The sequence below is a fragment of the Anabrus simplex genome, chromosome 1 (genome assembly GCF_040414725.1).
Source record: "Anabrus simplex isolate iqAnaSimp1 chromosome 1, ASM4041472v1, whole genome shotgun sequence".
In the NCBI taxonomy this organism is placed as follows: domain Eukaryota; kingdom Metazoa; phylum Arthropoda; class Insecta; order Orthoptera; family Tettigoniidae; genus Anabrus; species Anabrus simplex.
In genome coordinates, this window is record NC_090265.1 from 1522619736 (window position 1) to 1522633503 (window position 13768).

General features: G+C 36.9%; 1 protein-coding gene across 1 annotated transcript in view; it reads left to right on the forward strand.

The window, feature by feature from the left end:
- LOC136858471 (acyl-CoA Delta-9 desaturase) overlaps nt 1–13768 on the forward strand; it is a 175011-nt gene that overhangs the window by 93130 nt on the left and 68113 nt on the right. The window contains exon 2 of the mRNA XM_067138028.2: nt 6908–7116. Coding sequence (XP_066994129.2) covers nt 6908–7116 — 209 coding nt within the window. The remainder of the gene's footprint in view (nt 1–6907; nt 7117–13768) is intronic.

Consider the following 13768-nt stretch of genomic DNA (forward strand, 5'->3'; position numbering starts at 1 on the left):
AGACCACATGACAACAAACAATGATCAATGTAGTGTTATTGTTGATCAATTTTATAAGCTTTCTATATTGTAGGCCTTCATATTTAGTTTTCTTTCCACTCTGTGATATTAGGGCATCTTATAGAATTAATTACAGCGTAGACTGTAGTTCCTTATTCCCCGACTTTACATACCGATTTTCATTACAATCTGTTTACCTACCTTCTCGTGACTCGGCGCGGCGCTGATATGGACTTAGCAACAAAAATCCAAATTCATGAATATATATGTTATCATAGCCGGTACGCTAAAAATTTATAAGACATAAATGATCAGAAATTTATTTTTTTATAACTTTAGTTATGTAGTATTGTATTTATCGATGAGACTACTAATAACATAAATATTTGAGAATTACATTTTGGGCCTTCCCCCAAACTACCATTTCACTCAGCGTGAATAAAAATATTTATGGCCTATATTGTAGCGACTTATTCTCCGACTTTACATACCGATTTTTATTAAATTCTATTCGGCCGTTTTCTCGTGACGCGCGTACATATATACATACCGGTACATACAGACAGAAATTACAGAATTTTTAAAAAAAATTGCATTTCCTTATTATTATGGACACGACCGATACATAAATACAATTATTTTTAAATTCTGGGCAATGTACAGACAAAACTCTTATTTTATATAGCCTATATAGATTGAAGATTTTTTTTGCGTCAGGTGCATTATCGCAATTCTCTTTTTTTTTAATATAATTTATTTTATGTATGGCAAGCAAATGTACCGTGTTTCGCTACGGTATTGCACATTGTATACGAATTACTACATAAATTGCTGCACACTCAGTAAGATTGTATTGAATTGCATTTCCCTTAGCGTTATCCGAGAAACACCACTGGGAGGACCTCATACGTTGTTTGCGATGTGAGGTGCGCATTGGGAAGTTTCAATGAATATTACAGGCCACGTTTCCTACCGCAATTCACAATCGAGTTCGGGAGTTTCTACTATAACGGCACCCTTACTTGCTTACTACCATTCAAGGCAAGAAATAAAAGGAGAGAACGGGTGTAGAAGAGAATACAGTAAGATTTATAACAAATGCCATTAAACACCTTAAGGTGCGAAATAATGGCCTACAGTCCGCAGTACTTTTGAAGTATGAACAGCCTCCCTTACTGCTATTTGAAGACGATTGTAACCCCCAATGGTATTTTGCAAACATCCCGCAGAATGGCAGCTTGACGTCTCTCACGCCTTCTACCCAACGAACAACCACGAGTTTACAGGAATAATGACGAAAATGGCATTATGATACTTCCCTGCTGGCAAGCAGCCAGAGACGTAACAGGTAGGTTCGTTGTCGGTCACCCATGCAGAGCATGAAACCCGTAGAAAATAGTAACTTTCTCCGTCATTTGAAGAATACGCGTAATTATGTACATGACAACAGTTGTTTAAAATGAAGAGAAGTTTCATATTCTGTCTTCGGATTTTACAGAAAATCAATAGTATAAGAGAAAACGGAAAAAATAAAGAAAAGAAAAATCCTGTTCTAGTTTCTGTATAAACCCCCAGTTTGTTCAGCGATGTTTAAATTATATTCATATCTAAACCTGCCCCTGGATGAGTAAAGTCGAAACATGAAATTTAGTCGAGATCTATCCAGCCATATCACCGTGATGGTGGAACAGCCGTACAGACAGACACGAAAGCTAAAAACCACCGATACGGTCTTGCGTTGTCCTAAAACGGATAAATATCTGAAAAATTAACAAAATAAACGAAATTACAGACACTGGAACCCCTATAACTTTATTTATATATATAAATTGCCGAGGGGAAAACCAACCCTGGAGGGTAAACCGAATAATAATAATAATAATAATAATAATAATAATAATAATAATAATAATAATAATAATAATAATAATAATAATAATAATAATAATAATAAAACATTGTATTAAGTTTTCTCCACTTTGGTCAGAATTTAATGTACGGAATTTCTGTTCTTTAAACACGCTGACAAAATCAGATGAATGTTTTGATTCCTTACTTCAAGTTGGTAATTGAGATTACTGTCACTTCAAACAACGAATCTTCAGAAATCTCCAGTGTAATACATTTACTATCCAGGATAAAATCGGAAGAAGACATTGTTCAGAAATTATTATTATTCATAGTTTACATGGATGAAGACACTCCTCAAGACACTCAGGACTTGTTCAGTTGGTTTTTGAAGGAAGTGTAGGCGGTAAGAATGGTAAGGGTAGGCCAAGGTGTGAATATGACAAGCAGATTAGAGCAGATGTAGGATGCAGTAGTTACGTAGAAATGAAAATATTAGCACAGGATGGGGTGGCATGGAGAGCTGCATCAAACCAGTCTATGGACTGATGACTCAACCAACAAGAACAACAACAAAACATGGATGATCTGCTGAAATGCATCAAGTAGCAGGGAGGGATTCAGTTAGGTGGAAATGTAGTAAACAGTTTGGCTTGTGCCTACGACTTGGTCTTCATGGCAGATTGTGCCGAAAGCCTGCAGTCTAATATTGTGAAACATGAAAATAGGTGCGATGAGTACGATATGAATGTTAGTCTTTCCAAGTTAGGATGTGTGTTCTCCCAGGTGAGATTGAATCAAGGTGCAGCAAAGCTATTGCAGTGAGTTCGCAGTTGCGATCAACAGTATTCTGTAAGTAGAAAGTCAGCTCCCGGACGAAACTATATTTACATCCGTCTGTTTTCAGACCAACTTTGCTATACGTGAGTGAAACCTGGGTGGATTCAGGATATTCATACATTAGAAGTAACAGACATGAAAGTAGCGGGAGTGATTGCTGGTACAAACATGACCGAGCTCGATAGCTGCAGTCGCTTAATTGCGGCCAGTATCCAGTATTCGGGAGATAGTGGGTTCGAACCCCACTGTCGGCAGCCCTGAAGATGGTTTTCCGTGGTTTCCCATTTTCACACCAGGCAACTAGGGCTGTACCTAATTAAGGCCATGGCCGCTTCCTTCCCACTCCTAGCTCCTTCCTGTCCCAACGTCGCCGTAAGACCTGTCTGTGTCGGTGCGACGTAAAGCAAGCTGCAAAGAAAAAAAAAAGGTACAAACATGTGAGAACAGTGGCAGGAGGGCACTCGGAATGAGGAGAAAATGATAAATTAGGAATCAACTCGATGGATGAATCTGTACGCATAAACCCGCTTCGGTGGTGGGGTCATGCGAGGCGAATGGAAGAGGTTAATTTACTTAGGAGAATAATGGATTCTGTTATGGAGGGTAAGAGAAATAGAGGGACATCAAGACGACTATGGTTAGACTCAGTTTCTAACGACTTAAGAGGTATAGAACTAGTTAAAAATAGAGGATTGTGATGGCGGTTAGTACATTCACAGAGGCTTGCAGACTGAACGCTGAAAGACATAACAGTCTATAATGAAGATGTATGCATGTATGTGAGATGTATTAAACAAGTTAACTTAGCGTCAGTGTCCAGCTCCATGGCTAAATGGTTAGCGTGCTGGCCTTTGGTCATAGGGGCCCCGGGTTCGATTCCCGGCAGGGTCGGGAATTTTAACCGTCATTGGTTAATTTCGCTGGCACGGGGGCTGGGTGTATGTGTTGTCTTCATCATCATTTCATACTCATCACGACGCGCAGGTCGCCTACGGGAGTCAAATCGAAAGACCTGCATCTGGCGAGTCGAACTTGTCCTCGGACACTCCCGGCACTAAAACCCATACATTTCATTTTTTACTTAGCGTCAGTGTCATTTTAACTTCGTATATAATTGCACGGTAGTTGGTAAGTGTCAGAATTAAATTAATTCAAGTTTATGTCCTTCGTATTTCTGACAATGTACTTAGGTTTATATTTGGGTACTTTAAGAAAATAGGATAAATGTATGAGGTCATGGGTAGAAATGGATGGTACTAGGATTCGCCCATAGATTATTACTTTACCCGGTTGTTCATTAAAACGAGATCGATCAGTGTGTGATGAACGGTTAGTTATATATACATAATTCATTGGGTTGTAGGTGGAGAATTAATTACTGCTATGGCTCATTACCGACCACCACAAAAACACGCCATAGTGAAAACATCCCTCCACATATGATTGACGTTAGGAAGGGCATCCAGCCGTAACACAGGACCAAAAATCATACGTGATACAGTTCGCACTCGTGACCGTACCAGCAGCGGGAGAAGAAGAAAAAGAATGACAATTCAACTTTGCTTGTTGATGTTACAATCAAGCTGTGTTCAGGTTCTCCAGCTCCATATCTCTCAGTATATTCGACACGAGTGACCTGATAAAGTTTCATAAGTCCTCCTTGAGGTTTGGTTTATAATCGAACTCTGACCTCTGGCGTGGGAGGCAAGGATGCACGTTGTACAGCTACACTGTCATCCTCATAGTAAAAAGATCCTGGCCAGAGAGAGGGCGTCACCCTCTAGGTGGCCCGCCCCTTCCCTTCGGGAAGGGGAATGAAAACCTTCCCCTAGTAGAAAGATAATTAGGGAATATTGATTCAGGGATGTCACATAAAGTGAAAGCCGCGAAGTACCGGTATTCAACGACTTGATTCACGTCGAGATTAAATAACATTCTCTTAGTAAACTATTGAGGAATAAATAGTGGGCTATGGTTATGAAACCTAAATATATATAAACTCAAGATTCACTTATTGTGTAAGGGAGCGTCTTTCATCAACTCGTTAGCTGTACACTCCCCTGCTTTTATGACACGAAATACAGTTATGATACACCTGGCGGGCCCGAAGGGTAAGGTCATCATACCAGAGTTGCAGTATTCCTCTCTGACAGGAAAGGCGGACGTGAAGCAGCTCTCGTTTACACTTGGGCGAAAGTTTGTTGTCTGGAATGAGGTAAGGTAAGTCTATTCCTGATCTGGCAATTATCCCCTCCTGTATTGTTCTGTCGCTGTCCACATACCCCGAGGTGGCCTGGTACATACGAATGTGTAGAGTATTTCCGCGTGACGTTGACATATCCGTCAACTCGGATGTTATCCTTTCACATCGCGTCTCACATAAGGGGTTCTCAGTCCATCAGAAGAGTGCTACCAGAATTAAGCCCCAGCTTCTACGTACTTGTGCATAGTTCCTTCTGGAATCGTTTCTGTCAAGATTTCTTTGACTAGCTCTCATTCTCATCTGTCCACGACGTTATTAAGTTAATTCAGTTTGTGAGACTGAGGGTGGTCTTCATTTTCTTTATCTGATACCTCTGTTCTGTGAGGAATCGGAAATATGCTAGCATTTACGACACGGAGAGCCATTCAAGCCAGCACCCCAGGTTTTCTGCCATTGTAACAGCTTTGGAACAAAGTGATTATTCATTAGAAGATTTTCAAATACTTTTCTCCCCATTATTTTTGCTAGCAATTTAAAGTCGCCTAACTCCTACAGGTTTTCGGTGGGAATGTGATAGGAAAGGCTAGGACTGGAAAGGAATTGTTATAATTTCATGCCGATTGCCCTGTTGTTTTACTCATAAAATAAAGACAACGGTCACCACTACAAGCAGCTCTGTTTTCGTCAAATGGCTTCTATACTACACGAAAATTCAGTAATGTGAATTTCTATCACTGTATCAAGACAAAATAATATGATTCTGTCCAGCTGCGTAACATTAGGGCCAAGCAGGCGGACCTGGGGCTTTAAGGGCCCCCGCAGACTCCTCGTAATAATAATAATAATAATAATAATAATAATAATAATAATAATAATAATAATAATAATAACTATAATAATAATAATAATAATAATAATAATAATAATAATAATAATAATGATAATAATAATAATAATCGTATGGCTGCAACTACCGGGTTGCAGGTATTTTTGAAGTGGTGCCATTCAAGCAGCCTGCATACTTGCTGTCATCAAGCAGTCGTGTGAACCGAGCTCGATAGTTGCAGTCGCTTAAGTGCGGTCAGTATCCACTATTCCGGAGATAGTGTGTTCGAATCCCACTGTCGGCAGTCCTGAAGATGGGTTTCCGTGGTTTCCCATTTTCAAACGAAACAAATGCTGGGGCTGTGCCTTAATTAAGGCCATGGCAGCTTCCTTCCTCCTCCTAGCCCTTTTCTGTCCTATCGTCGCCACATAACCTATCTCTGTCGGTGTGACGAAAAAAAATGAGCAGTCACCTGAAACTCTACCGGAAAGTTCCTTAGGCTTAATTTTTGGATGTAGAGTGTTTGTTTAATATAACAACAATTACGACACAGAGGGCGATTCAAGACATCATCTCAGGGTTTCTCCATTCTGAAGCCAATGGTTCTTCGTTAGAAAATTCTCGATTGTTTTCTTCCTCATCATTTTCACTAGTAGTTTAACGTCACCTAACTTTTACAGCTTTTAGGCGAGAATGAAATAAGAAAGAGCTAGAACTGGAAAGGAATCATTCGTGATTTAATTAATGCACAGCCCCAGAATTTGTCTAGTGTGAAAACAGAACACCACGAAGAACCCTATTCAGAGCTGCCGGCCGTCTCCCGAATGAACACCATAACACTCGTCAATTGTTTCGTAGTCGTTGTAGATTACGTCAGTCTTCTTGAACTAAAAATTGCATAATCGATTTCCGCTTCAGTTTCCTATAATTTAGTACGGTGTCGGGCTTGAAACTAGTCTTTTGAAAGCAGTTTGTGATGATCTGCAGTGCTATTTGTTTCCATGTCTTGCTCAGCATGAGGGTTGCATCCAAATCTGAAGAGATATACCGTATAATAGAAAGAAATGTATATACAGTCATTCACCTGAACATTTGGACCGGCACTTGTACGTTGGAGTGAGTGCCGCAAAACCTGGTGGAAGCTGTAAGACACCTTGATCCAAACTCATATACGCTTTTATTTGTTATAGATTGGTACTAAGGATGCCACCAAACCATACGAGTACAACAGATGTCTACTCGACGAAAATACCGGCTGAGACGCCCCAGCTAAAACACCAGCCGTACAAACAGGAAATCGTGTGGAGGAATGTGATCAGTTTCTTGTACCTGCATTTAGGAGCGCTGTATGGCATCTACCTGCTGCTCACTATCGCTAATCCGCTCACCTTCCTGTGGGGTAAGTGAAAACGGCGTCTTTTGTAGTGATCTAAGTGTTCTCATATTCTTCTTCTTCCTCCTCTTCTTCTGCTTCTGGCACTGTCTCCTCACGGAAGGATGGAGACCATCATGGAGTATGTTTTCTTATTTTTGTATTTTCGGTATAGAGTTGCCATATCATGGATATCGAACCACTGTAGGAGATTCCACGTCCAGGATAATCTCCGCCCGCATACATGGTTCTCATCTATCTTGTCTTCTGTGATCTGTTGTATCGGACTATATTTGTAATTTTGGAAGATGTGACCGAAATAGGCTGTTTTCTTGCGTTTGGCGAGTCCTAAGACTTCACATGAATTCCCAGCATGGCGGTGGTGACATTATCTACCTACGGGATCTTGAACACCCTGCGATACATCTATATTCCAAAGACCTACAGTCGGTTCATTGATGGAGACTTTAGTATCCGCCCTTCGACACCGTAAAGCAGTGTCGGTATTTCACAATACTCCACGACACGTCTACGAATTTCGAAACGGAAGTCCGGCTGCACACACGATGTTTAATTTTAGAAACACACATCTTGCAATGCCGATTTTGGTTTTCATTTCTGTGCATCTGTCCACCGTCTTTCGTGCATATGTCAAATTTAATCGGAGTCATATAATGTCCATTTTACAATCAATTAAAACAGGCTGCCTTAAAGTATGGTTTAAAGAAGAAATGACAAAGGAAAAAGGGGTTAAGAATATGTGGGATAAGGAAATTCAAAAAGTGATCACTGACAAAAGGGATGGTTACGGCACTACTTTACGATGTCGAAGGATGGATGCTAAAGGCTCAATCAACTAACCGACTGTAGGTCTTTGTGCCAACTAGTGAAATAGAAGATAAATTAGACTATCACCGGAAGAGAGCAATAGCAAAATGAGAATTCCGCACAAAACAAGGAGAAATCTGGGAACTTTTTCGTTTCATACTTAGAAACAGAAGTAATAAGACCGCGACCACAGACATTTAAATTACTAAAAGAATTAAACAATGAATTAAGGAGGTTGTAAAAGTTAATGAAACATCTCCGAAATTATGGCACACATACTTCCAGAATGTTTGGACAGGTATTCATAGAGAATCATTCACTTTACAAACATCTCACAAGAACTATTACCAAGCGAGTGGCTGCGTGGTTTGGGTCACAGAGCTGTCATTTTGGATTTTGGGTTTGAACCCCACTATCGGCAGCCCTGAAGATGGTTTTCCATGATTTTTCATGTTCACACCAGGCAAATTCTTGTACTGTACCTTAATCAAGGCTACGGACGCTTCCTTCCTACTCCTAATCCTAATCCTATCCCACTGTTACAATAAGACCTACCTGTGTCGGTGCCACGTACAGTACATTATAAAAAACACAAATAAATAACCAAGAACTATTATGAATCCGTTACTCTAGAAGAACAAGAGCTTGTACTCAAAAGACTTAGAGAAATGGATAAGCACCTGAAGAAGATTCATGAAATATAGAGTTATTCAGATACTCAAGTAAATAATCATACGAAAATGTGAAATGGAGAAAGATCATTCGAGAGTTGGCAAAAAACAATATTGTTATTCATATTCATAAGAAGGGTTATGTGAAAGATTGTGAGAAATATAGAGTAAACTTATGATACAAAGTGTGTGCAAGTATAATTAAGTAAAAACTACAAAAATATTACGAAAACGAAATTGGAAATGGACAACAGGGATTTCAGAAGGGACGATCAAGCACTGATGCCTATTATACTATGAGAATATTAATAGAAAAATACAGAGAATTTAACATAGAAATCCACATAGCATTTCTTGATTTCAATAAAGCCTTTGACCAAGTTAACAGAAAATGCTTAACATTTTAGCTAAGTACAATGTCAACTAAGTTCACAGTCCAGGTGCACACCTCTGTTAATTGGGTTTCCATTCCATCTGTTGTATATTTTCAATTGTATATTGCCCCCTTTAATCCCGATCGGCTCAGCCGGAGAGCGAGAGTCCCAGACGTGGACCGTTCGCTGTCAGGCTTTGCTTATTTTATAAGGGCAGGTAAGACTTAAGGACTGACGACAATTGAAAAAAAACATTTAAAACAATAGGTCTGGCATTTATTACCACTATCACTTCATATAACACAAAATAACGAAATTTAACAAATTCATCTTGATGATTTTGATTCAGATTCTTCTCCAAAAGTTGTCTGATACACTACACCTTCATTCCCCAACCACACCGATGCTTGCATTTTGCTGTAATATAAAATAAATAACCATTAGCCTACATCTGGCTTGAATAAAAATGAAAATCATTGTAGGAGAACCTCCTCTTAACACTGGTCGGATTAAAAGCAAATAAAAAAATTAACAACAGTAAGTTATTCCAGGTTTCATAAACTATCCTAGGCTATCGCGATAGCATCTACCTTTACACAAGTTTTTTAAATTTTTTAATTTAATGAAGAAAATTAATTAATAATGGCGTCATTAAACTTTACAAATATTATCAGAAGTATGACATCATTATCTTTCTTATTCGTGGATAAATTCCATCAATATTAGTTCGCCTTCCTGGTGTGAATTCTACTGAACTATACTCTTGAAAATATTTCCATTACGTAATTTTACTGAATCATTGCTCTTCAAGACCTTACCAAAATTAATTACATTCACAAGAATTATTATTTCCACCAAAATCCTTTTGAACTGCTTTGAATAATACATAACATTAATTAATTCATGTTACTCGACGCATTGAAAATGAATTTTACAATATTTACAATTTTTATACTTTGCTCATACGATTTTGAAATAACACACGCTTATTCATTTTTGGCTGGTACCTTAACGCCAACTTTGCGTAAAATTCAAATAAAATTTACTAAAGGTGTTTATCATCTTAAAATAAATCATCACAAACAACGCTGGAATAACCTGGGCCCAACATGATGAACACGTGGCCAGGTCAGAACCACATTTCAATAAATCACAGAAAAAGATTACTAACTACTGCACTCATTCCACAATCACACAAATGATACACGATTATTATTTACATATTTTACAATCGGATTCTGGAATTCGAATATTAAGTTTTGGATTTTTATTCTCCTATCCATGGAATATTCAGGTGACGGTATCGTATAAATAATAACAACACACGACACTCATAGAAATGTGATTAAATCTGGGCAATCACTTGTAAAGAAAATAACAGAGTTAGCACAACGTTGATCATCGAGAAAATCAGCAATTCAATATTCAGAAGAATTGGTCGACTAATAACACGCACATAGATATTGGTTAAACATTAATATCATCGGACATGTTGTTCAGGAGTCGCGATAAATCTTCAGAATTGATTGATTACTAGCAGTTTTCTGCTGGCTCCACCCGCAATGTACAAAGTATGGTGTTGTTCGTTACTATCCTCACGGATGTATTTGCAAAGTTTCGAGTTAATGAAATAAAGCACATTATCTGATGTGGTAATAGAATGTAATATTATGTCAACAAAACACTTGAAAATACATTACACAAAGAAATTGATTAAACGTTCCTTGGAACAACACTACGCGCCGAACTGTTAAAAAGTCCTTCAAAGATCTTCGTAATGGAGACAAATGTACTCATAACTTTTCTCATAATCTACCAATTTAAATAGTTATTACGTCAAAAGAAAGCGTTTGATCCACTGAGTGTTTTTAGACCAAAATGAACTGCGTACCTCAATTAGAACGAAAGATATGATTGCTTAAATAAAACAAAAATCTTGAAGAAATCAGACGTCAAATTGAATGTGCACTCATAACTTTCCTCAGAATTAACCAATTTGAATAGCCAAGGGCTAAAATGAAAGAGGGTGATCCACTGAGTGTTCTTAGGCCAAAACGAATCCCGTGCCTCAATTAGAACCAAAGATATGATTGCTTCAAAGAAACAAAAAATTGAAAAATCAAATAATTTGAGGGAGGCGGAAGTGAAGTGATTCATAGTACCTGGTGACAAATCTGCGCATGAATACCTTTCAGTTAAAAAAAGAATGAAGGAAATCGACCGGATAGAATGGCCGGACTGACTTTATTTTTCATAATTTTTTAAATATATAGATGTATTTAAACACACATTATTTGATATTGTCTGCTTATTAGCTGTTTAATACATGTGTATGTATTGTACATATTATGATCTGGTATTTTAAATATTGGTACTCTAGTATTAAGGATTGTACATATCATACTTTTATCTTTCTATTTCTGTTCATGTCTATTTTAGTGTTTATGTATTGAATTTTATCAGATAAATTGTATATTTTGTATAAACCATGGAGGTATTTGAAACAATTTGATTACCTTATTAAATAATAATAATAATAATAATAATAATAATAATAATAATAATAATAATAATAATAATAATAAATGATAATTAATAATAATAATTATTATTATTACTATTATTATTATTATTATTATTATTAATGATAATTAATAATAATAATAATTATTATTACTATTATTATTATTATTAATGATAATTAATAATAATAATAATTATTATTACTATTATTATTATTATTATTATTATTATTATTATTATTATTATTATTATTATTATTATTATTATTATTATTATTATTATTATTATTATTATTTAAGAATGTAACCACCCAGTTAGGCTTTACATACAGCAATTCTGGGGTGTAAGCTAAATGACTAGAGCCCGGATTGTTCTGTAATTACACATACCTTTACTTGTAGACAATTGAAAATTAGAAATGTACGTGAATTGGTGTTCTGATATGGTTGTACATGTGTTACATATATTTAATAATATTTCATATTTTTACATATTATGTGAAGAATGTAACATATTTGTACATATCTAGGTAATTATTCCAAAAATTAAAAATTATGTCAGCTCGTTTAATTTTCAGACTATTGTAATTGACGAATATCATCTGACTTCTTGCGATGTTGAACTGTCCTTCTCAGACTACATATAATTTTATCGGATGAGCGTCAAAACATCATAATGGAAAACATGGAGAAGTACTTGGTAACACAGTGCGCATCACTATATAAAAAAGAAGAAGAAGTTCCCGTACTATTTGTATTACTTAATAGGGGTTTAAAGAGAGATTCTATATTAACTTAATTTAGTAACATGCATTTATTCCATTTTCAGGGCGCAACAGAGCTACAACGATACATTGTGTAATATACTCCGCGATTTAAACTGCATAACATTATTTTTAAATATTTGAAGTATTTTGATTACGCCCTTAATTCGATTATTCAATATTGTCAAAATTAGATAAACTATCTAAAGCAACAATGGTGTCATAAAGTATGAAGGTATTTGAAACAATTTTATTACCTCATGTCATAACCAAAAGTCATAAAAAGAATATAGGAACATTTTTGTAAATTTAGTGCATTAACACTAATACGTATTTTTATGTTGTTATTATTATTATACAATCTTCCTGCAACAGCTGCAGGTTGCCCAAAGACAAAGAGTACCTTCACAACAATAATGGATGTGGATACAATAGATAATGTGATCGTATGGATGTTAAATATAGGCAGTCGAGTGAGGCATGTCAAACATTTATTTGAGGTCCGCAAGCATGGTTCTTGAAGATCATGATGGACTTCTTGAGTGTGGTAATGGCGATGTTATAGATAAAATCTCTATTTAGCCCAAAGGTATTGCAGAAGTTGACAAAAAAGGTAGGTATTGTTCCTCGAGCACCTAACATCAAGCCGATTACAGAGATGGATGAGAGCTTATATTTTCGCTTGTAGAAGTCCGCCGTTTCTTCATAAATTCTTCTTTTTTCTGCATCGACCTCTTCCGGCTGGTTTTCGTTGGTCTCAAATCTAATTGTTGGATCAATGATGAAACCTTCAGAACAGGATGGCTTAAAAGCAATTTCACTGATATTTACTAAATTAATATGTACGTATTTCACACTTTGGTATTACATACTTACAGGCTGTAAACTTTCACCTTTGATGTTCGTAGTTTACATGGATCATCTGCTGAAAGGTACAAAGTGGCAGGGAGGGATTCACTTAGGTGGAAATGTAGTAAACAGTCTGGCCTATGCAGACAACTTGGTCTTAATGGCAGATTGTGCCGAAAGCCTGCACTCTAATATCTTGGAACTTGAAAATAGGTGCAATGAGTATGGCATGAGAATTAGCCTTTCAAAGACTTAATTGATGTCAGTAGATAAAAAATTCAACAGAATTGAATGTCAGATTTGTGATTCAAAGCTAGAACAGGTCGATAATTTCAAGTATTTAGGATGTATGTTCTCCCAGGATGGTAGTATAATAAGTGAGATTGAATCAAGGTGTCGTAAAGCTAATGCAGTGAGCTCGCAGCTGCGATCAACAGTATTCTGTAAGAAGGAAGTCAGCTCCCAGAAGAAACTATCTTTACACCGGTCTGGTTTGTTTTTTTCTTTTTTTTCTTTTTGCTATTTGCTTTACGTCGCACCGACACAGATATGTTTTACGGCGACGATGGGATAGTAGGAAAGGCCTAGGCATGGGAAGGAAGCGACCGTGGCCTTAATTAAAGTACAGCCCCGGCATTTGCCTGGTGTGAAAATGGGAAACCACGGAAAAC